The sequence below is a fragment of the Oryzias melastigma genome, linkage group LG14 (assembly GCF_002922805.2).
Source record: "Oryzias melastigma strain HK-1 linkage group LG14, ASM292280v2, whole genome shotgun sequence".
In the NCBI taxonomy this organism is placed as follows: domain Eukaryota; kingdom Metazoa; phylum Chordata; class Actinopteri; order Beloniformes; family Adrianichthyidae; genus Oryzias; species Oryzias melastigma.
This window is the reverse complement of record NC_050525.1, coordinates 19,231,212-19,252,366: the sequence shown is the minus strand read 5'-3', so window position 1 is coordinate 19,252,366 and position 21,155 is coordinate 19,231,212. Positions and strand designations below refer to the sequence as shown.

The 21,155-nt window shown below is 36.1% G+C and overlaps 2 protein-coding genes across 4 annotated transcripts; one reads left to right on the top strand and one right to left on the bottom strand.

Moving 5' to 3' along the window:
• Positions 1-1,003: 1,003 nt before the first annotated feature.
• On the bottom strand, positions 1,004-5,671 carry unc119b (unc-119 homolog b (C. elegans)). The gene is made up of 5 exons (XM_036215324.1): positions 5,665-5,671; positions 2,815-2,928; positions 2,425-2,524; positions 2,153-2,325; positions 1,004-1,116 (listed from the first exon to the last, which is right to left on the bottom strand). Exons 1-5 carry the CDS (start codon positions 5,669-5,671, stop codon positions 1,004-1,006), a joined length of 507 nt encoding a protein of 168 aa, XP_036071217.1.
• Positions 1,035-21,083, top strand: LOC112142940 (beta-crystallin A1). Of its 3 annotated transcripts, XM_036215229.1 has the most exons (7): positions 1,035-1,168; positions 14,705-14,924; positions 19,665-19,726; positions 19,811-19,929; positions 20,034-20,175; positions 20,253-20,395; positions 20,479-21,083. In XM_036215229.1, exons 3-7 carry the CDS (start codon positions 19,688-19,690, stop codon positions 20,624-20,626), a joined length of 591 nt encoding a protein of 196 aa, XP_036071122.1. In that variant the 5' UTR covers positions 1,035-1,168; positions 14,705-14,924; positions 19,665-19,687; the 3' UTR covers positions 20,627-21,083. The 3 variants fall into 3 exon arrangements, with proteins under 3 accessions (XP_036071122.1, XP_036071121.1, XP_024122395.2); XM_036215228.1 differs by lacking the exon at positions 1,035-1,168 and having other exon boundaries at positions 14,630-14,924; XM_024266627.2 differs by lacking the exons at positions 1,035-1,168; positions 14,705-14,924 and adding an exon at positions 18,488-19,286.
• The last annotated feature ends 72 nt before the right edge of the window (positions 21,084-21,155 follow it).

The following is a 21,155-nucleotide window of genomic DNA, read 5'->3' as shown; positions in this document are numbered from 1 at the left end:
TTTTCCTGCATTTAGTTTTTTTCTGTGTTTTTTTTTTATCTGGATACTTCTGAGTCACAGGAAAGTTCAGTCAATTGAGATCAAATCAACACTCTAAGATCCAGATCAGTGGAATGTGCCGGACACAAAAACACATGAAAACTGTCAACGACAATACTTGAACACAAACACGAACAGTCGGAGAGACTTATTGTGCTACATTCCTGTTTCAAAACACAGCAGAGAACAATCCTGCTCTTTTTAGAAAGTTTTCGATGATCAAACATTGACTCGGACATGGAAGGTGCATCTTTGTAAAGTTTCTTGGCATTTTTTCATCACCCCTGGCAACGAAATACAAAACTGGAGAGTACAGCTGGAGTATAGATGGAATCACTTTTATCAGCTTCTGTCAAATAGGTCACATGTTAAGCAAACCAGGAAGGAGGAAATGAGAAATAGTCTGATAAGCAACTGTTTGTTCCCAGCATGAAAAAATGGGTCAAAACGGTTTGGAAAATGTGTCTTTCCAAACTAGATTCTACCATTACTGACATTAAATTTCTATTTTTTTTAATAACACCAGTTTTCATGCTTCCAATGGACAAACCTGTACAAATGCAGACACAATCATACAGGAAACACACAAGTTAAAAGCACTCACTGAATCAGGAACTCCTAAAAACACGTTTTTCAAAGTAAGATTTGATCCTAACCTGTAAGAAACTCCAGGAATTACAAAAACAAAAGATTTACACCATAATTCTCTTTATGATAGCAAACCTCATTGAATATTTTCTGCTGGTTCATCAAGTCAGAGACTTATGTGTGCGTTTGTGCTGGCACACACATATACACAAATAGATGTAACTGACGCCTTTCTATGGGATGCATTTCTCTCTGCATAAGAAAGACAGGATAAGAAAGACAAACGAGTGCTGGATTGACAGGAACTGCCACAGTTTTTCTCTTTTTTTGTTCTTGGATCGTCCATGAAATCATCTCCCGCGTTAAAGCGTCGCCTCTACGTCCCGCCGTTGTACGAGTAGTCTGCCTTGTTGTGCATCACCAGCTTATTGTCCACAAAGTAGAAGCTGTCGGATTGCGTCTCGTACGGGTGTAGGATCATCTCCCTGACTGTGAGGAGACAGAAAATAACCGACGGTGTTAAAGCCGTTAAAGCCTGCAGGTAAGGAAAAAACACAAGAGCTGCTGCTTCTATCTAAAGACTACGATTAATATTAAGACTAAAACTTTTTCCAAATATTACAACTAATCTTCCAACAGCCATGAATGCAGAATAACTTTATGCACCTAAAGAAAGTTCACTTCATTTGCAGTGGACCAAATATGGAGAGACACCAAAATTACAGGAAAAATAAAACATTATTAAAGATTTTCAATAGAATTTATAACAGATTAAATTGTTTAAGGGGTCCAGAGTCATAGTTTGCCCACTCCTGCTTTAGTGTGGCGAGCAACTAGAAATACACATTAGTTATCAAAAATGTTGTAAGCATAAAAGAATATGGCTAGAGGGATTTTAGACATAGACATATATTAACTGGAGCAAATATATCAAGATTTAAGGGGAGGTAATGAAGAATGAGGTGATGCAGAATGAGGTCCTCCTGTCTACAAATCAGAATACAAATGTGTGTTTTACAAAGTTCAGAAATCTTTTCCAGTTTTTTATGAATAGAAAATTAAGTGAAAAACATCAGAAAAACTTTTAACACAATGATGCAGATTTATTTATTTATTTTTTATTAGAAATTGAGTAGAAATTTTCAACATAGGAGTGTTTGCTTTCAAAACTGGCCTCTAGTGGTCATTTGAGGAACTGCAAACTGTATTTCTGAGTGAACTGTCAAATTCAAGAACTGAATGTCTCTGGGGTTTGCTTTTACACTTACTAAGAAAAAAACTAAAAATACAAATGATCTTATGACAGACAAATGCAAAAATGTATGTTTATGCTGATTATTCTGATAATTTGATCATCCCAACTTGACTTCACATTTGTGTGTTAAAATTCCTTTTGTGGGATTGTCTCCGATATTTAAGAGTTTCTAAATCACACAAAAAGCTGCGTGTCTGGCAGTGTTACATTTTGGAACTTTATTTCACATTTACCACAGAAAACATGATGCTTCCACATGTGTACACTTACTAATGTCCTCCGAGAGAGGTGGGAATTCGTAGATGTGTTCACAGGTGTTTTTGCTGCTCGGCATGCAGAAGCCGAACTCAAAGTCAAAACTCTTTAGCAGCTTCTCTCTAAAATAATGTCTCTCAATCATCCGGAAGTTTTCTATGGGCTTGTCTCCGACCGTGAACTCCACACTAAACACATGGCAGACAGGAAGAAGAAAATATATTTTTACACATATATGAGTAAAAGTACTGCGTTCTTGTAAATATTTATTACACGTTTTCACTCACGTGGCTCCAACTTGTCGAAGTCGAAGGAAAGCAGGGGTGAACTGGTACCGAACAAAGCGCCCTGCGTTTGGATCGATGTCCCTCCTCTCTCCAGATTTATCTAAGGAAGACATCATTTGAGAAAATAAATGTACTTCCTCTGAGAATCGACTGAAAAGATCCACAGAGCAACAGACCAATCAGACTGACGGGGGACTATTGATGACATAATTGAGGGTTAGTAACGTCCGAATTTGAAAACACTATTTTTCTATAACTCTCTCTTTGGAGGGCTAAATGTAGGGGTAGGGGAAGGATTTGGATTCAAAGTCAAATCAATTCAGAATGAAAGGAAATTAGTGCTGTATTTACAGAAGGGAGTCAAGTTGAAGTCAAACAAACGTGACTCACCTGTAGATGGAGGTTTGGTGATTTCAAACAACACCGTGCCCGTCTCCATGTCTCTAATCTTAAACCTGGTGAAGTCGATATTATAAATGTTCTCGTCTGGGCTGCACAGATAATCTGAGAAGGAAACACAATTTAAAACAAACAGTCATTTATCATGCTCACGTCAATGCAACTTTTTAAATTTTCATTCCAGTGAAAAATCGTAAAAAGAAAAATGTTATGGTGAAGCTGTAGGCCGATATCAAAATCTAGCAAATTTTATGGATCAAAAAATGGCAGAGAAGGAGAAAAAAGGACGAAAAGTCTTAAATAAAATTATAGAAAATAGCACAAACCAAGTTGACCACAGAAAATGTTTCAGATTTTTTTCTGTAACACTGATGTCACTATGGGTTCTTATGGGTTAATATTTTTTTCTAACACAATTACATACTCGGATACAGTATCAGTAACATGCTACAATGCCGTTTAATTTCTTAAACCACAAAGAAATAAGAAGCAACTTTGAGTCTTCTAATAAGAAATAAATTCTAAGGCTTTGACCTTTCAAGGCCGTAAAACCCTCTTTAAAGATCTTATCAGACGTTTGTGGATTTAGCTTCACTTTGGACAGTAAAAAGTCCAGATGTGACGTAAAGCCTCTAAAAGTTCTCTTACTTTGACCCTAAATCTAACTCTTCACAAACCGTATTTCTTGATAAGGTAAACAATGGATGACTCAAAAGAAGGATTTGCAGGAATTACCCAAAACGCTTTTCAGAGAATTCTCTGTTTACTCTTCCTGAAGGACTAACAGGTGCTGCGAAAATGCTTTGGAATGTAAGATTTATGATTGATGACACCTGAATTCATGGTAGGACACAGAAACTCCATGCAGGAAAAACGGAGATGAACGTTTTATCTTAAGTTATCTTCTTCCACAAATAAATGTTTTAATTTTTATTTTTGTAATGTTGAATGTGAATAAACAGACATGAAACTTTGATCTACGGTGGCTCTGAAGTGCAAATCACACCAATAAATCACTCAATGCTAAAACATATTAAAGATCACAACGACAATTAAAAAAAGAACAAATTATTTAAAAAAAAAAACATAAAATAAACATGTTTTTTTAAATAAAACAATAAAAAATAAAAATGAAATGTTTCTAAAAAAAAAGTATTTCGAGAAATTAAAATAAAGTTTTAAAAACAAACTAGACAAAATAGGAACTATAGGATGTTTTGCGTTGACTGATTTGTTGGTGTGATTTGCACTTCAGGGCCACCGTACAAGTCTCAAGAGGAACCACATTTCATCATAAAATTCCTGATGTCATGAATATTTTGAAAGTATATTGACACATCCTTTTAGTTAACATTTAATCTATATATTGATAAACTTCATGGTAAGAGTTGATTGTGTTAACTTCAGTTAGAATTTTGACTCAGTCACCTCAATTTGACATCTAGAAAACCTAGCAAATTACATTTAGCTTAAGTTTTTACTGAGTCATAACTTTATAGTCAATTTTTTATTCAAGAAGAATCTGAGTATTGAACTTTCAAGAGAAATAACGAAAAAGAATGTTTTATTTTTCCTCAATAGTTCAACAGTTTTTGACTGAAATGTGAAGCACTTTGAGCGTCTGGAAGCTTAACCAGCTGAGAGATCTGGTCTCTTCTGGGTTTAAAGGAGCGATGCAATAAATAAATGCCCATAAATGGAACTTTAAGCTAAATTTTCTTCATAAATGTCCTCCATCATCGGAAAAATGCCACAAGAACATGGTGAAAACACCAGAAACTATTTTCATCAGAGTGGGTCTTTAAGGTAAAATGAATAAACTCTCATCAATGACTAATTTTTACTTCCATTAAGGAAGTTGGTGCCTCTCATGAGACAACTTTAAAGACCTCATCAAATTTGAGACACTCAGACACACCTAAGAAACTAATACAACATAAAAGAGCACACAGTTTAAGCATCCTGTGTGTCACTTGTTTTAATACAATATGGTTAAAAAGTCTAACTTGATGCTCAGTGAGGCAAAAACTGACAGACTTTCCTATATATTTTTTCTTTTTAACTTAAATTTTAGCTTTTTTTAAACTGAAAAGTTGCATTAGACATACAGACGGATAACTGTGGTGTGAGATCTTCTATTCATTTCTAATGGGCTGACTTGAATGCATTTTTTCTCTTTTAGAATGAATATAATCGTAAGAGGATCTGACATAAAAGGACAAACAGGGACATTACTGGAACCCGCCCAGACTTGATGATTCAGCAGTCAGCTGTCAGTCAAAAAATGGTTAGATTATTTAAGCATTTTCACCTCAATGGTAAAAAAATCAAAAATACATAAATAAAAATATTTGAAAAATTAAAAACTCACAGAAACAAACACAGAACCCATTTAGACTTTTTTTTATATTACAAACTTCATTTTGGAGCAACTTCCAAACACACACACGCAGTAAAAAAGAGAAGTGAGTTATTTTTATTCCCCTAATCCTTCCTGCTCTCACCAGGCAGCCTCTCTGCTTATTAGAGTTCCTCAGAGCAGACACTTCCTGCTTTCTCCCTGATCCGATACGACTGACATGTGAGACCTGCATACATTTTGTAGAGTCGGTTGAAGTCACAACACACATATGAGTGGTAGTTTAAAAATGCAGAAGTTAAGGATAGTCACATCTCTGTGTCCAACCACTGGTTCCTTTTTTTTCTTGCAGCTGTTTTGGCTTCAGAAATGCTCTGACTAAATCTGTCGCCTCCAACATGCTGTCATAAAAATGGTGTCTGAGGAAGGATCTTTTTCCAGCTCTGGCCACCCATGAAGTCGGCGAGCTGTGCTGAACTCACCGCTCATCTCTCGGCCCCCACATGCCAGTTGCTTGTAATTATCATTACAACAATGTGAAGACAGCGGGCGAAATCGTTATGGATGTTTCAGTGGAGTGTTTTGACACGTGCACTCATCATCACAGCGAGTGACTCAGTAGGAAGCTGTGGAGCCTGATGTGGGACAACTATCACGGACTCAATGAAGACACATCAGGGAGAAGCTCTCACAGAGAAAGAAGCAGAGAAATTATCACCTCGATTCAAAACTCTCCACTCGCACTGCGGCTGTCGAGTCACAAAATCAAAGCAGACAGAATGCAAACTCCCACATGTTCCTGCACATGGTCAGGTTGAGTTACAGCGTGAGGCGACTTTTCCTGACTGATCCGATTCGAAGCGACGATGTGACATATTTGCTCCTGTCTCTTTCTGACTGCTGAGCTCAACTCTTCTGGCAACCTAGCAGCACTCAGCTGTGCTTGCACACACTTGCACCTCTTTGGATTAGTCTCATCACATTTTTTACCTCCAAACAATCCACAATTTAATTAGCATTTTTAAAAATGGAATATTTCCCTACAAATAATGCTTTGAATACTTATATCCTGATATTCTGAAAATATCAGTTAAGAAAGAAATAGTATCTTCTAACCACAAGTTTTTGTGGCATTTTTACAAAGCTAGAGGATTTATATAAGGAAAATAAAGGTTAAAATTTCATTTCTGAGTATTTTTTTAATTCAAATTGTTGTAAATCATGAGCAAACTGAATTGGAAAAAGCTTTTACGTGTGACGTAGAAGCTACAACGGCAAGCCACAAGCTCCCTGCTCCGGTCCATATTCGTCTTTGCTTTCCTCGTCCAAGCTGGCTCTAAACTGTACAGCTGGATAGCTCTAATGTTGTTGCAATTTTTGTTGCACTGATAATGTTAGGTTGGGGTCGTGAGGGGCTGTAAGCTAGTGGAAGAGAGTGTAAACAAAGGGATGATAGGAGATGAAGGCAGGCTTACTCTGACCCAACAATCCACCTGTAACTCAAAGGCTAATGTCTGCTGATCTGCAGAAACTATGTCCAAGACAACTAAGATTAAAATAGCATCATCATAACTAAAAGAGCATCTGGAACTCCAGTAAATATTCAAATATGACAACTTTTAAAATTAAAAATTATTTCAAAAAGATAAATGATTAAATGAAATATCAAAATTATTAAATATAAAGTCTCTGGTAGGTTATTTTGCTGTTTTGAGGACTTTGCTAAATCTGATTTTGTGAAGAAGTATCTCAGAAGAAGTGAAAAAGACTCTTTACCATTTTACTCAAGCCAGTAAACACAAGTACTGAAGCAAGTATTAATGAGTAATGAACCTAAAGTGGATCTAGACGCCTTTGTCATTCTAAACTGATGATGCTTTACTGGCAAAAGGGAGAAGTCAAAGTTAAAAGAAGGAAATTGTGTAAAGAACACATTTATTTGTGTTTACACCACATCAACAGATCCTTTGCTCCCTGGCAAAAAAAAGTTTGAAAATAGTGCAGAAAAGTTGTGGTCAGTACAGCGACAAAAGGTTATTGCCTCAATCTGAACATTATTTCCATTTAAAGAGTTATCAACGAATATGAGTGAAGCCTGCTCAAACTAAGACAAACAACGTTTATGGAATAAACTGGGAACTATGAGCTACAGACAAAGATAAAATGTTAAAGTCCCATTAGCAGTTAGGTTTGTGAAATGTGTTCTCTACATTAGACCCTCCCCCTGGGGGAGTGGTGAACTGCAGACACAGCTGCGCCTTGGAACCATTTGGTGGTTTAACCTCTCAATCTTAATGCTGAGTGTAAAGCATGGAAGCACTGGGTCCCATTTTAAGACTTTGGTAAGACTTGGCCTGGATTTGAACTCACAACCTTTCAGTTAATAAAATCCATAAATACAGAACTTATTCTACTACAACAAGCTGTACTTTCATCTTTTAAAAGCTCTTAAGCATCAGCAAATTCACATTTCTGGTCTATTTTGAGTTTCTTTTTATTTTGATTTAATCATTTTCAAACTAGAATCTCATAAAATACTTTAAATAATAAAGTAAGAAGTAAGCAGTTACTGAAAATGAAAAATTAAATTAGGCACAGAAAGTATTTTATTTGACAGAAAATGAAATCTGATGCGTGAAACTCCACCGGGAAATCTCTCTGGTGGAATCTTTGTGAACTTTTTCCTTTTAAATAATCACTCAATTTGTTTCAGACGACAACTATTCTTTTCTGGAAGGGAAGGGACAGTTTCACAGGCTTTTGTGACAATGAGATTAACTGTTGAGAAACACATTTTAAAAAGGGAAGAAAAAGTATGGAGGAAAAGGAAATGTTTGACCACACTTTTGTTCTGCTTCTAGCACGTCATTTAAGAAAAAGTCAATGTAAGAAATTTGTTTTTCTTTTACTACCATTAACTTCTTTGTATTGACTGAACCAGCGGACCATAAACAGTCAAATTTCGAGGTTGTGGTATGATAATTCAGTCAAAAGATCTGAGGAACCTTCTGAGTGTGTGTCTCGATTTAAGAGATCACTACATGAAACCATATTAAAGGCTTATAAACAACACGCACGCTGGCTAAAATAACAGCTGACACTGATAATGGGATCTAGTTGAGTGTGTCCCACTTTAACGGAAAACAATTCACTCAAACATGAGGGCACAGAAAAGGTTTTCCTTTATTATTTGGAGGCTGAGTGAATATAGATTTTTTTTGTGAATATTGTTTGGCTTTTTTTCAATCTAATGTTAAAAAATTGCCAATTTCTGTTTTTTATTTAACTTTGAAAAACAAATTTTACCCAAAACTAATGACTAAAATATTCCAATGCTCCATTTTTACATTAAAACTACAACTTTTGACCAAAAAAAGATAAATAAACTTGACGATAAATGAGATTAAAGCATCAAAATGAATCAAAGCTTTGGAGTTTTCTTATAATATATGACAAAGCAACAAGCCTGAAAGCATATCCTTAAAGTTACACATAAATGTTTCTTTATCTCAATCGTTGAAAAACCAATTATAGAATTATTCTGACCTGGAAAAAAAAGTCATACCTACAATAAAAAGATCTCACAGTGCTAAAATCAACAGTTTTACTCCCTTTCTAACACTTCCCAGAGATGTTTCAAATCAGACTAACTGCAAACTATCATCCCCCTAACCTGCATTTAAACCCAAATTTCCTCTCAAATATCATTTACAGTTTCAGCCAGGCAGCATTTGCAGCAGCACAACTGAATTAAGGAAGTCTGACAACAAAGATGGCCAATCCAGTTAGATGGGAGAATGAAGGCACTTACGCAGCTCACGTGGGCTTAATCCGGTTTAGTTTCTCATATGAAGGCACATCCAGCTAATCACTGGAGGGAGGGAAGCAGTGAAGATGAGGACCGAGAGCGAGTGAAACAGCATTGGAGGAGATGAAGGAAAACTCACTGAGAGCTCCCAATTATTGCTTTTGGTGAAATATGATTAAAAAATAAGCTATTTGTTGCTGCATTATCAACCTGTACTGTCAATTAAATTGTTTCTGGTATTCATATGATTGTTTTAATTAAATTTACAACATGAGAAAACGTAAATTTAAAAAATTAAAAGGTGGATGACTTTGAGATCTGTTCCACATTTAACATCATAAAAGTAGGATGTAGAGGCGACATCTATTCTTTTTTTTTGTCCTTGAGTAAAAAGACGCATCTTTGTGTGAGGACTTCCCCACTTTCACAGCCTATCTGTGCCACTGCAGGAGGCGCTGGCCTCATTTCATCACCTGTTAGCCCATTTAACTTCAGAGAATTTTTAGATGAATCAGACCTGAACCAGCATTCTGCAGCACGAGACAACTGAGACACTTCAACTCTGAATCTTTTAGGGACGCAAATTCGTTTTTCTGGTCAGTTTATATTAATAATAACAATAAGAAGATGTTTTGTGTGGGTGAAAATCATTAAAAAATGTGCAACTATAGTCAAAAAGGGGATAAAAGAAAATTTTTAAATAGAAAATTAAAAAGTTTGAAGAAATTTTGTATTTTTTCTGGAGTCAGAATTAAAAATGAACACTTTTCAAACTTTAAAACAAAATTAAAAAAAAAACACGAGGAGAAAGGGAAAGATCACAACAGAAAAAAGTTAGGAAAATATTGGTTAACATAAAAGCTGTGCATCGCTAATGTCTACCAAGACTAGCCTGAACACAAGCTAGCAACGCTGTACAGATATTCCTTTTAGATCCTATCTAAACTTTATGAAACACATAAATCTTTAATGCAACAAATGTTACACAGTTCATGTGTTTTACAAGACGTGTCAGTAAAAGGGAAGCTGTGGTTTTATCACAGCGGTCATGCTACGTTAGCAAAAAAAGACACGCTTGTTAAACTGCTACAGTTCCCATCCAGACTCAGCAAACAGACAGCTGTCCCACAGTTAAAACTGCAAATGTCTCCAGTTTGAGCTTTTATACAGCAATCACTTAGCGAATGTTGTTACTGTATAAGATAGCAGATGCGTGACAGAAGAATTTACATGTTTCTGTGCTCGTGTGGAGAAAGCAAGCAATGTGAGAGGAGAAAATGTCCTCATCTTCTTTATCTGTAGAGAGGAAAACCTAATCAAGAAGTACATTTGAACCCTATTCAATTTGGATTCAAGAGTAAAGAATTTGACTCAAATTCTGGTTTAAAACTTCCATTTGCAAATCATTTTTAAAAAAGAACAGTTTTCAACATAATTTGTAATTTAAAATGACTAAAAGTGGAGTTTTCATTGTTTGTTTGATAGAAAATGATAAGAAATACAATTAAGTGATAACTTATAAAGGCATTTGAGGAATCAATTGTAGTTTTCAATTTTTAACTCACTTTGCTAAATTGGTTATTTTACAAAAACGGCTCAATTTGGAAAAAAATTCCTGCTAACTTTATTATAACCCAACAGGCAAACAACTTTTAAAAATAAACATTTATTTGATTTGTTGTTTAATACAATGGAGAATTAGGACCACCTAAACAAAAAATGAGATATTATACGTTTTTTTTCTTGGAAATTTCTAAATTTATGAGATTAAAAGTAGTAAATTTACAAGAAAATCTTTGGCGTCAAAAGTTTGTCTATGACTTTTAAAGTTATAAATAAACAACTTTTTTCTTATAAATTTACAACATTTAAAGTCGTAATTTCAAAAAAAATGTTTTGTTTGTAAACTGGCTGTTATACTCAGTTGCACTTTAAAATGCTGCTAACAGAAAAAAAAAACTATAAAATTGGGGGTATTTCAGGGTGACATTTTTTTATTCTAATTTTTTGCAGACCTGTTTGATAAAACAGGAATCATAAGATTCAAGGTAAGAATGCTCTATAATGAATAACTCTGAGGTGTTTGGTTAAGAATTGAACATTTCTGTAAACTTTGTCCTCAAATAACATAATATTGTTGCTGGGTATTTTTTAAAAAAGTTTTTAGAAGCAACATTTTTACTTAGTTTATTTTTCTCTATTATGTAAAAAATATTTTAGTGAGAAGCAATAAAAAATAAAAAATGGACCACAGGTAAAATATGAAGTTACTTTATAACTTTGTATGAACTCTGCTGCAAGATAAAGCTCAGACCTGAATACATCAGCAAAAATGAAAAAAAAAGATTCACCTTAATTCACATTCAAAACTTTTAGAATGGAAAATTGCAGATAAAACATCTAGAAAAAAAGTGTTTCCTTTTTGCATTGTGGGAAGGAGTGTGATCTCCACCCTCTATAATGTGTAAAGTTAACAAATTTGTCAAAGCGAATGTATACATTTCTCCACTAATTTTATATAAAAAAAGCCCATGCTTGAACAATATGATGGACCATACGGGGCACTTATTAGTTCGTTAAGAGTTGGAATGTTGGTAACCATAGCAACAAATCTAATGAGTCTAAGTTCAATGTGTTAAAAGAGGGAGATGAAAAATGAAATTACCTCTACAAAGTTAAAATGTTGCATCTGAGCAGATGTCAGTGTCAAACAGAAACACACACCACTCCCCTGTGCTGTGATAATGTTATTGTTTAGGGTCTTTCATTTGATACAAATCTGTATTTCTTTAGTTTTGTTGTTGCAAAAAACTAATAGAATCCCTTTAAAAGCTCAACATGAGAGCAGACTAAAATAAGCAATAAATCAGTGTGTTTAAAACCATAACGTTGTATAAATGATATATGAAGAATTCATTATAAATCTGTCATTTGCCATTGTTCAGTTAGATTATATCTGAACTGATTGGAGCAGTAATTCTTATTGGAGCTCTAAATCTAGTGAAGCATTAGCACTTAAAAGCCTTATGTGAGAATATGATTGAGCAGATACTAAGTTTTCTCATTCAATTTATCTTTAAGACCCATAATCCCTTCTGGATTTCCAGTAATTCAACATAAATCGTTAAATATTGGGAGATGTTAGGTGGCAAAGAAAACTTTTAAACTTTTAATTTGTTCTCTAATTAATCAATTTTAAACTCTATTCCGACATCCCTGCATTGAGATTTTGTCTAATATACGAAAGATGAGCAGCAAAAGTGAAAAAATACAGCCTGAATGAGGTCATTCATGTTACAGGGCAGATAGAATAAAGTACATTTCTAGAAAACCTGAAAGTTTTTACAGCAGACAACATCCTCATCGGAACTTTTTCATAAGAAGGAAACTTTGCAGACTCTTTTCTCCTTAAGAATCTGCTGGAATTACGTTGATCGTGTTAATGGTTAAAAAGTTACAGCATGTTAAAGAGTTTGTGTTAAAGCATCACCAGGTGTTAAAAGGTTAAAGTGAATTAAATTACGTTTTCACCTCAGTAATACTAAAATCTCCAAAACTAATACGACAGTAATTCAGCATTTTTCAACAATCTGTGTGAGTCAATAAAACAAGAAAACTGATTTATATATTCGCTTTTTACCCAGATGAGAAACTTTCAGATATTTGTATTTATTTGTCTGTTAAATGTTGCTTTTTGTGAGTGTTGATCTAAAAATAAATCAACTCTCTATCTAAAGTCCTACACTTTCTGGGGTCTGGTAAGATGCTAAAATTATATTTAAAAAAAAAAGTTGTACGATGAGGTTACGATACAAATGAGGACAAGGTTTTTACAGTCATAAATTAAGATTTTTTTATAATCAGTTTAAGTATAATGATCATGTACTGATTATTACCAGTAAGTTTGCCTCTAATTCTGAGAAACACTTTAAAAATGGCAAATTAACATTCAGCTATAAAATGTTGACTCTTCTTAAAAGTCATGAATGAAGCTGTTTGTCGACGCTATTAAAACATCATACTTCTTCTCTTTTCTGGTAGAGTAAATTAGACTTTTTTTAATCTATTTTTTTACATTTTTTAATCCAAATTAGACAGTTACAGTATTGTAACAGGTTTTAACGGATGAATATTTTTTTTTGTTCAAATAAACCCCCCAAAAAGTTAGAAAATGTGTATTTTTTTAAATCAAGAAGCTATTTTTCTTTACTATTTGAGTAAAATTGGTTTAAAAAAAGGCATCTAGATGAAATAGTTCCTAAGGAAACAAATGATTAATCAACAAAGCCAGAAATAACTTTTAATTGCATCAAGAGAGGAACAAATCGAAGTCTTGGGGTAGCTCTTCTAGATGCTCTGAGCGTCCCTATTGAAGCAACAGAACGATTATGTGGTTCTTTCAGGAAAATTTGAATGAACCAGTCAACAGAGTTTAGATTTCATTCTGTCTGAGTAGATATTGGCTGCAGCTTGGTTTGATCACAACATAACAAGACAAATGAAGGATGATTTAAAACTTTTTCATAGAGCTTTTACAAAATGTATTTATTTATTTAATATTTAAGCTAAAATTAGTCCGTCTCTCTAAAAATAAAGGACTGTCCTGACTTAGATCTGATGTGCTGTTTATATCATGTCATTCACATGGGAATTTGTGGAAAGAAAAAAAAACAGACGTAGACAAAACAATGTTTTTTTTTTTTTAAAGTTCAACAATATCATGAAAGCATTATTATTATTGTTCATCTCCTTATAGCTGTGAGCGGAGGAAAAGAAGGAGAGCAGGAAGTGTGTGGGGGATGCAAGCTCAGCTGGTCCTAACCAAGCGGGAGATGCTTCTCGTTGCCATAGCAATTCAAGCATGCATCCACGTTGCTGTGGTGATTCATACATGCCTGTTCTTGCCTCTAGCATTGTTGTTTCAAGACGGGAAAGTGGGACCGTAATTGTTTCGATAATTAACATGTGGCAGATCGAGTCTGAATAAATTCAGCAGTTGCATTCAACTTTTTTAGCAGCCAAAACAATTTGGAAAAGCCAATGACAGCATGCCACATTTACCGGTACGTATCCATCAGATAAAATTCAAAAGACGATACCATGTTGCTTCAGTCAAATTCTAAAAGGCCTTTTTTTTTTAAATAGCTACAAGCACATCCTGCAGTGTGCTTGTAGGTTAGCACACTCCTGTAATGTAACTGGGTTGTGTAAGCTGCCTTTAAATAGTCAAATGTCCTTCTGCCACCTGTTAACTAACTTAGATGTAGATGTTCTCCTGTGCATTAGAGCTTCCTGGAGATTTAAAGGTGTGACATAATAATATTTTAAAAAGAAAATCTCAATGAAGTTGCATGCAATGTGACTTTAACTGGGAAAAGTTTTGAATGTGGTGCATTATTAAACATTTTTGGGATATTCTTCTGATTTCATTTAAAACTAAAGAAAAAAAAAACACAGGAAATGTTTGAATAACTTATTTTCTAAATAATAATATTGCATTTTATTGCATGTCAAACATGCCCATACAGATTCCTGCAGGATCTTGTGTATTTTGGGGACTCCTCACATGATTCTTGCTTAAGGGTTACACGCAAGAAGTGAGTGGGTTGCTCAATCGACTGAACGGGGTCTCCAGATTACATAAACGAGGAGACATGATGTGGAGCATGAGTCATCCAGGAGCAGCAGAACTTACTCTCTGTGATCTTCTGCAGACCCAGCACATCCTCCGGGCTGATCAGCGCGTTGGCCAGCAGGTCCTCCTCCGTGGTCTCCGGGACGCCCACCTCGGCGGAGTGGCAGCCTTTCTTCACTTTCATCGCCGTCTGCTTGGGGCTGCTGGTGCCGCTGCTGTCGGTCCCTCCGGTGTCTCTGGCTGGATTGCTACCGGCAGGCTGCTTAATGCTTGGCGGCTCCTGGCTGTTGCCTCTGTTGGTACAAGAATAGCTCATTCTGCGCTCCTCCTCCTCCTCCCCCCTCTCCAAGATACAAAACACTTGTCTCCCCCCTCCCTCCCTCCTTCCCTCAGTGGAGGGTGCTCTCTGTTATCCGGTGCTTAATTCAAATCCGCTTCGTCTCTGTGATCTAACAGTCTGCGAGCAAACAAGCCACGCTTGCTTCTGCTTCTGCTGCGTCTCCGAGCGCGCGCCTGCTCCTCCGCGACCACGTCACGAGGAGCGAGAGGGAAATTATTTAAATGTAAAAAGAGAGAGAGAGAGGGGGCAGATGGTTTGCAGCCGTCAAAGAGGAGGAGGAGGATGAGAGAGAAAAAAAGGGGGAGGCTCGGTCGTGCAAAGAGCGGCTGGTGTTTCTGCGCACCGTCTGCGCTGCAGCTGAGCGCCGCGCGCGCAGCGGCGCACGCGAGCTAATTGTTTCTGAGCAATCACAAACAACACATGAGGGAAGCGCAGGAATGAAAGACTTTTATTTTGACATAAACGAGTTTTGGGATTCAGAAAATGCAACAAAACAATTCATTATTATATAATTTTTGAATAATTAGTTTTAATCAAAAATGGGGGTACAAACAAACCATCAAACAAAAATATGTTGGTTCCTCCTTTTAAAGGAGAAAGAAACATCTAGAAACATATTAGTCAAGACGTGTGTAATATTCTTCTGCAAATGTAAAATGCAAAATGTGGATTTTTTTGCTTTAAAACTCATATAATTACTCTACAATTCAAACTCTTGTTGACTGTTTCAACTGCATCTTGACTATAGCATCAACACTTTGATCGAAAATACAAACTAAATTAATTGATTTAAAATAATATATATTTAAAGAAAAAGTTTAAAATCCACCCATTCATAAAAAATCTCTTTTGGGCGTCACAAGGTTGCTGGAGCCTATCCTATAGGCAAAGGTGGGATGCAATCTGAACAGGTTGCCAGTCTGTTGCAGGGCCACTCACCCATGAAGCAGGTTTTTGGACTGTGGGGGGAAGCTGGAGTGCCTGGAGAAAACTCCCACAGTTTCAGATCAACACATGCACACTCCAGGATAGAGTAACAATTATGAAACATGTTTTTGGACTATGTGCCCAAGAATATGTAAAGGACCTATATGGGAGTCAAACCTCACTGTGAGGCAACAGTGCAAAGCATTCCACCATCCTGCAGCCTTTTTGATGAATTCATTAAATAACTGCAGAAAACTGTGTATTACTGACAGAGTGAACTCAGCTTTAAGTAATGTGAATTGGATCCATGTGTGTCAGTAGTTCTCTAACTTCTTCATCACTCTTTCCAACAAAAAAACAAAGGAACTAGTTGAAGAACTCTTGTTATTTTTATTCTACATGTGCAACTCTTTAAAACGGAGAGTTTCTGTACTCAATACCCAGAATTCTTTGCTGTCTGAACATGAAGAAACATCAGTCCTTTAGTAAGTTACATATCTGAAGTTTAATTTTTAACCTTATCATTTGATTTTGGGATCATGATTAGAATATTTTGCTTAAGAACAATTAAGCAGATTCTCTTTTGTCTGATCATACTCTCATATTTGTCAGATACGTTTGACTCACCCATTTTCTCCCAACATGGTGACCACATTAGAGTTGAATGATTTATTCAGTAATGCAAAACAATGATCACTAACCTATACACTGTTGATTACTAACATAATCAGAAAATGCAGAAGATAAAGCGGACAAGAGCATAAAACTGATGATAAACAGGTCTTAACAATGTTTGGGGATATTTGTCTTTGTGTGACTCACTGGAAAGTCTAATGACACATAATTATCCATCACTCTGCAGAAGCACTTTGTGGGACATGACAATGAAATGCTATTAAGTTAATAGCAACCTAAAGGAGAGAAATAGAACAGGAAGCAGATACATTTAAAATGATTAAAACACTGACAATATGGCTAAGATCCCATCTATTGCAAACCAGTTTACTTATAGCTTGCTTTATAAAATATTTAGATTTAGATTGTTTTTTTCCTAATAGTTAAATGCTATGTTAGCATCCCTAATTATTAGTTTTAATGACGGAAAACTCAAATCACCAGAAGCAGTTAAAAAGTCAAATACAAATGAAACAAAGTCCCTCAGGTGAAAAAAAATATTTAGAATTGTATTTTCAGTGCATTTTTTTAATTTAATTTTTACACCTGTTAGCCCTTGGTGTGGTCTGTTGTGATTGCAGTTTTGTTTCCATCACTTTATAGCACACAGTAATTTTTTGTGGTATATCTGCTTTAATGTTTGCCTAAAACTCACATGTGCTCATTCAAAGTGGGCTATATGGAGGGCTCTTCACATGCTGAGTCCGCACGTCCCTTTGTCACGTCTGAGCTGCTGCTGCTATCATCAGCAGAAACACACACATACATGTATCCCTTTCTTGTCACATTCCCATCCAAATGAGTCTACTTTTGCTTCCCCAATTGTTCTCATTTGATTTTAGCTAACACCACAATGATATCACTTTCTCCCAATCTGTGGTCGGTACGATCAGGGAAATATGTGTCCATGTATACGACCACATTCAAATGCAAACACACCGACGGAGAGTCTGGCCATTGTGCTGACCTCAGTAGGCCATTCCTAAATGTTTATTGTTCAGTGTTGCAAGAGGAAAGCAGAGGCTGAATGTGCCGCATGTACCGACCAGCTGCTCGCTCTGCTTTCACTGTCACACAAAGAAGAGAAAACACTGATGAAATGTGGGAACCTTGAACAACATGTTTTCTGAAGATACAAGTTTGCCATAGATTATTTGTTTTAGATATAAGAATGAGACTTTTCAGTTAAATTGTTTCTTTTTTTCAGTTCATCTTGTGTTTATTTATGTGTTGTGGTCTAAAATAGAGTCAAGCCAAAAAAATTTTCGTCGTACTTTCTTCCACTGATTTTCAATATTATTATTATAAGCTGTATACATTTTTACAAATCATATCAAGAGTTCATACTTTTTTTTATTTACCAGATCTGTTTATTCAATAGTACTTCTTTGTTTGGAATGAAGAAAAACTCATGCAACTGATTCATCCAAAAGTGAGGTTCTTCATTTGCTTGCAAGTGAACCCTGGTGTGATTCACCAAGAGTGAAACTGTAAACAGACCATCCGGCAGATCAAAAACAGAAACAGAATGGAGAACGTGAAGATAATCATCAATATATGAAAGCTGGAGGACTACAGAGTCGTATTTATCTTTATAAAGAAGAAATAGATGGATTTATTCTGTCAAGGTAGACAAGTGATTTACACTTCTTCTTCTTTTTCTACTGTTTACCAGCCCATGTCCGCCACCTATAGATGGAAGAGAATTTATGCAAAACATTAAATATATATATATATATATATATATATATATATATATATATATATATATAATTATATCTGAAAGCACACTGCAATTATTATTTTTTCCTCTATTTTCAATTTTTAAATACAATGACAAAAAAGTCAAAAAGGATAATTATTTTCTTTTTTTTTATATAGGTATATCTAAATATTATTTTACCCAGAAATCCCATTGAGATTAGATCTCTTTTTCAAGGGAGACCTGATAAAACTGATAAAAACAGATACAAATGTTGAGTTGGGTGCAACTTTACTGTTTTAAATTCAGTCACATCCAGTAAACAACATCAAAATATATACCAAATAAAATCAATTAAAATAATGAGGCATCCTCATTTCTTTTTTACAAAAACTAGTAGTAATGAGTATTATTGATCTAGTGATTGATTGAAGTTCAGTTGCTTTGTTTTATAGTTGTTTAGAAATCCAGACTTGATCAAAGTGCAAAACATTCAAGAAATTAGAGGAAAAAAAATACATAATCAAAAATATAATACTCTTTTACATGAAAAACTTTTTACACATTATGACAAAGATAGGGACTCAATATGCCTGTTTGGTGGCACTGAAAACAGCTTTAATCAAATCTCCTCTTTGAAAACCATCAACTAAGATTTCTCATTTCTGGTTATTATCTCCAAGTGTTTCTTCAAGTTCTTATATGTCAAAATAGGAGAGTAACTCATATTGGGTTTGGCAGTTTTTTTTCTTCCCTCTGACATAAAGATTTACCTCAGAGGTGATGAACTATGGCTGTGCACCCTCTTTGTGTTTGCATGAATCAGTGTGAGTCTGTGTGTTAACCCCTCTGCTGCTCACACAACAAAACAATGGTGTCCAAAGCAAAGTGCTGACATGAGCCCAGGCGTTCCTGCTGCCCGGCCCCCAACACCCGTAGGTGTATATATACCCCTATATGCAAAGTCTCTGCAAACGGTTCAGTGGACACCCTGCGACACACAGCTCACCGGTTTGGGTAGGTTAAACCGTGTTCATTTCATTTTTGTCATTTATTCATTTCTAAAGCACCGTCCACCACCAGTCAAGGAGGCCCAAAGTGTTGTAATAATGCAATACAAGTTTACCAACTCATAGATATTTAGTAGATTGGGCTTTTGATCAATTTGTTCTCCAGGAACAGGGACTCATTGATGAATGAAATTAAGCAAAAGTACATTTTTTTGCCAGAGTTTCATCTTAAACAGGAGTTTGAACATAATTATTGGATTTTAGGTCATCCCAGTGGTCATGAGGGATCTTTTGGAAAGAAAATTTGTGGCAGAAAACTCAAAATAAACAATTTTACTGTCTATATCAAAAATCTTGTAACATTTTCTTGTTTTTTTCACTTCAGGTACTGCTGAAAAAGAAGACAACATGGCTCTGACAAACCCCATGCCCATGGGCCCCTGGAAGGTGATTTCCCCTCAGTTTTAATGCTTATTTTTTTTGTCTTTAGTCTCATCAGAAAAATAAATACATTTTGTGTGTGGATTTCAGATTACCGTGTACGATCAGGAGTACTTCCAGGGCAGGCGTATGGAGTTCACTGCCTGCTGCCAGAACATCATGGAGTGTGGGATGGAGAACATTCGCTCCCTGAAGGTCGAGTGTGGAGCGTATGTAGAATTTCTCCTGCCTTTGGCAAAAGTGAAGCGGTTTTTGGTACCAGTCATGTCAGGTCCTCCTTTTTTTTAATATTTCTTTGGATTCTGTCTCACAGCTGGGTGGGGTACGAGCACTCCAGCTTCTGCGGGCAGCAGTTCGTCCTGGAGAAGGGGGACTACCCTCGCTTCGAGGCCTACAGCGGCAGCAACTCCTATCGCATTGAGAGGATGCTGTCTTTCAGGCCCATCTGCTGCGCTGTATGTTCATTGTAGCTCACAAACTGCTAACCCTTTGAATCCACTCATTCTAATGATGTTTATTCCTAATTTCACAGAACCAGAAAGAGTGCCGCATGACTATCTACCAGATGGAGAACATGATGGGTCATCAGTTTGAGCTGTGTGATGATTACCCATCTCTGCAGGGCATGGGCTGGATGTGCAATGAGGTGGGATCCATGATGGTCCACTGCGGCGCGTAAGTTCATTCTCTTGATGCAAACTTTACAAGCCTAAATAAACAATATTTGTTCACTGAATTGATTTGCCTTGTTCTTTTAGCTTTGTGTGCTACCAGTACCCCGGTTACCGTGGCCACCAGTACATCATGGAGTGCGACTGCCGCGGAGGAGAGTACAAGTGTTACCGTGAGTTTGGCTCCCACGCCCAGACTCCCCAGATTCAGTCTATCAGGAGGATCCAGCACTGAGAGGGAGGTGCTTCTCTCGCTCCTCATTACCTCCTTCCTTTCTCGCCTCCTGCACTTCGATCCTCCTCCTCTCCTGCAACCATCATCTCCCCAGCTTTGCTGGTCCAGTTAGTCAAAGCAGGATCCTGGACTGGTCTTCAGGCTCGTACTGACGTCAATGGGTCCCTGCACCTTTGCTTTTTTCTCTCATTTTTTTTAAAGAAAATATCATTTGGAAAAGGAAAAAACGATTTAAAAAAGACAGGGATGAAAAAGTTGAAAAAGAAACAGCACCTCTGCTCCTTCTTTGCTCTTTTTTATCTCCAACCATTGATGACATCATTTTCATCGTCCTTGTCCGCTGCATCAATACGACCACCCCGCTCCTGTTACTGTGATACACATGACTGCCTGTGTTCAAGACGATGAATAAAGAGAACGAACAAAGAGACAGAAATATTCACGATATCCACATGTACTTCAGTCGCAGCTGTGTGGTCTTTTCTTTGTAATGATTCTTTAACAAAGCAGGCTTTTTGGCACACACTCA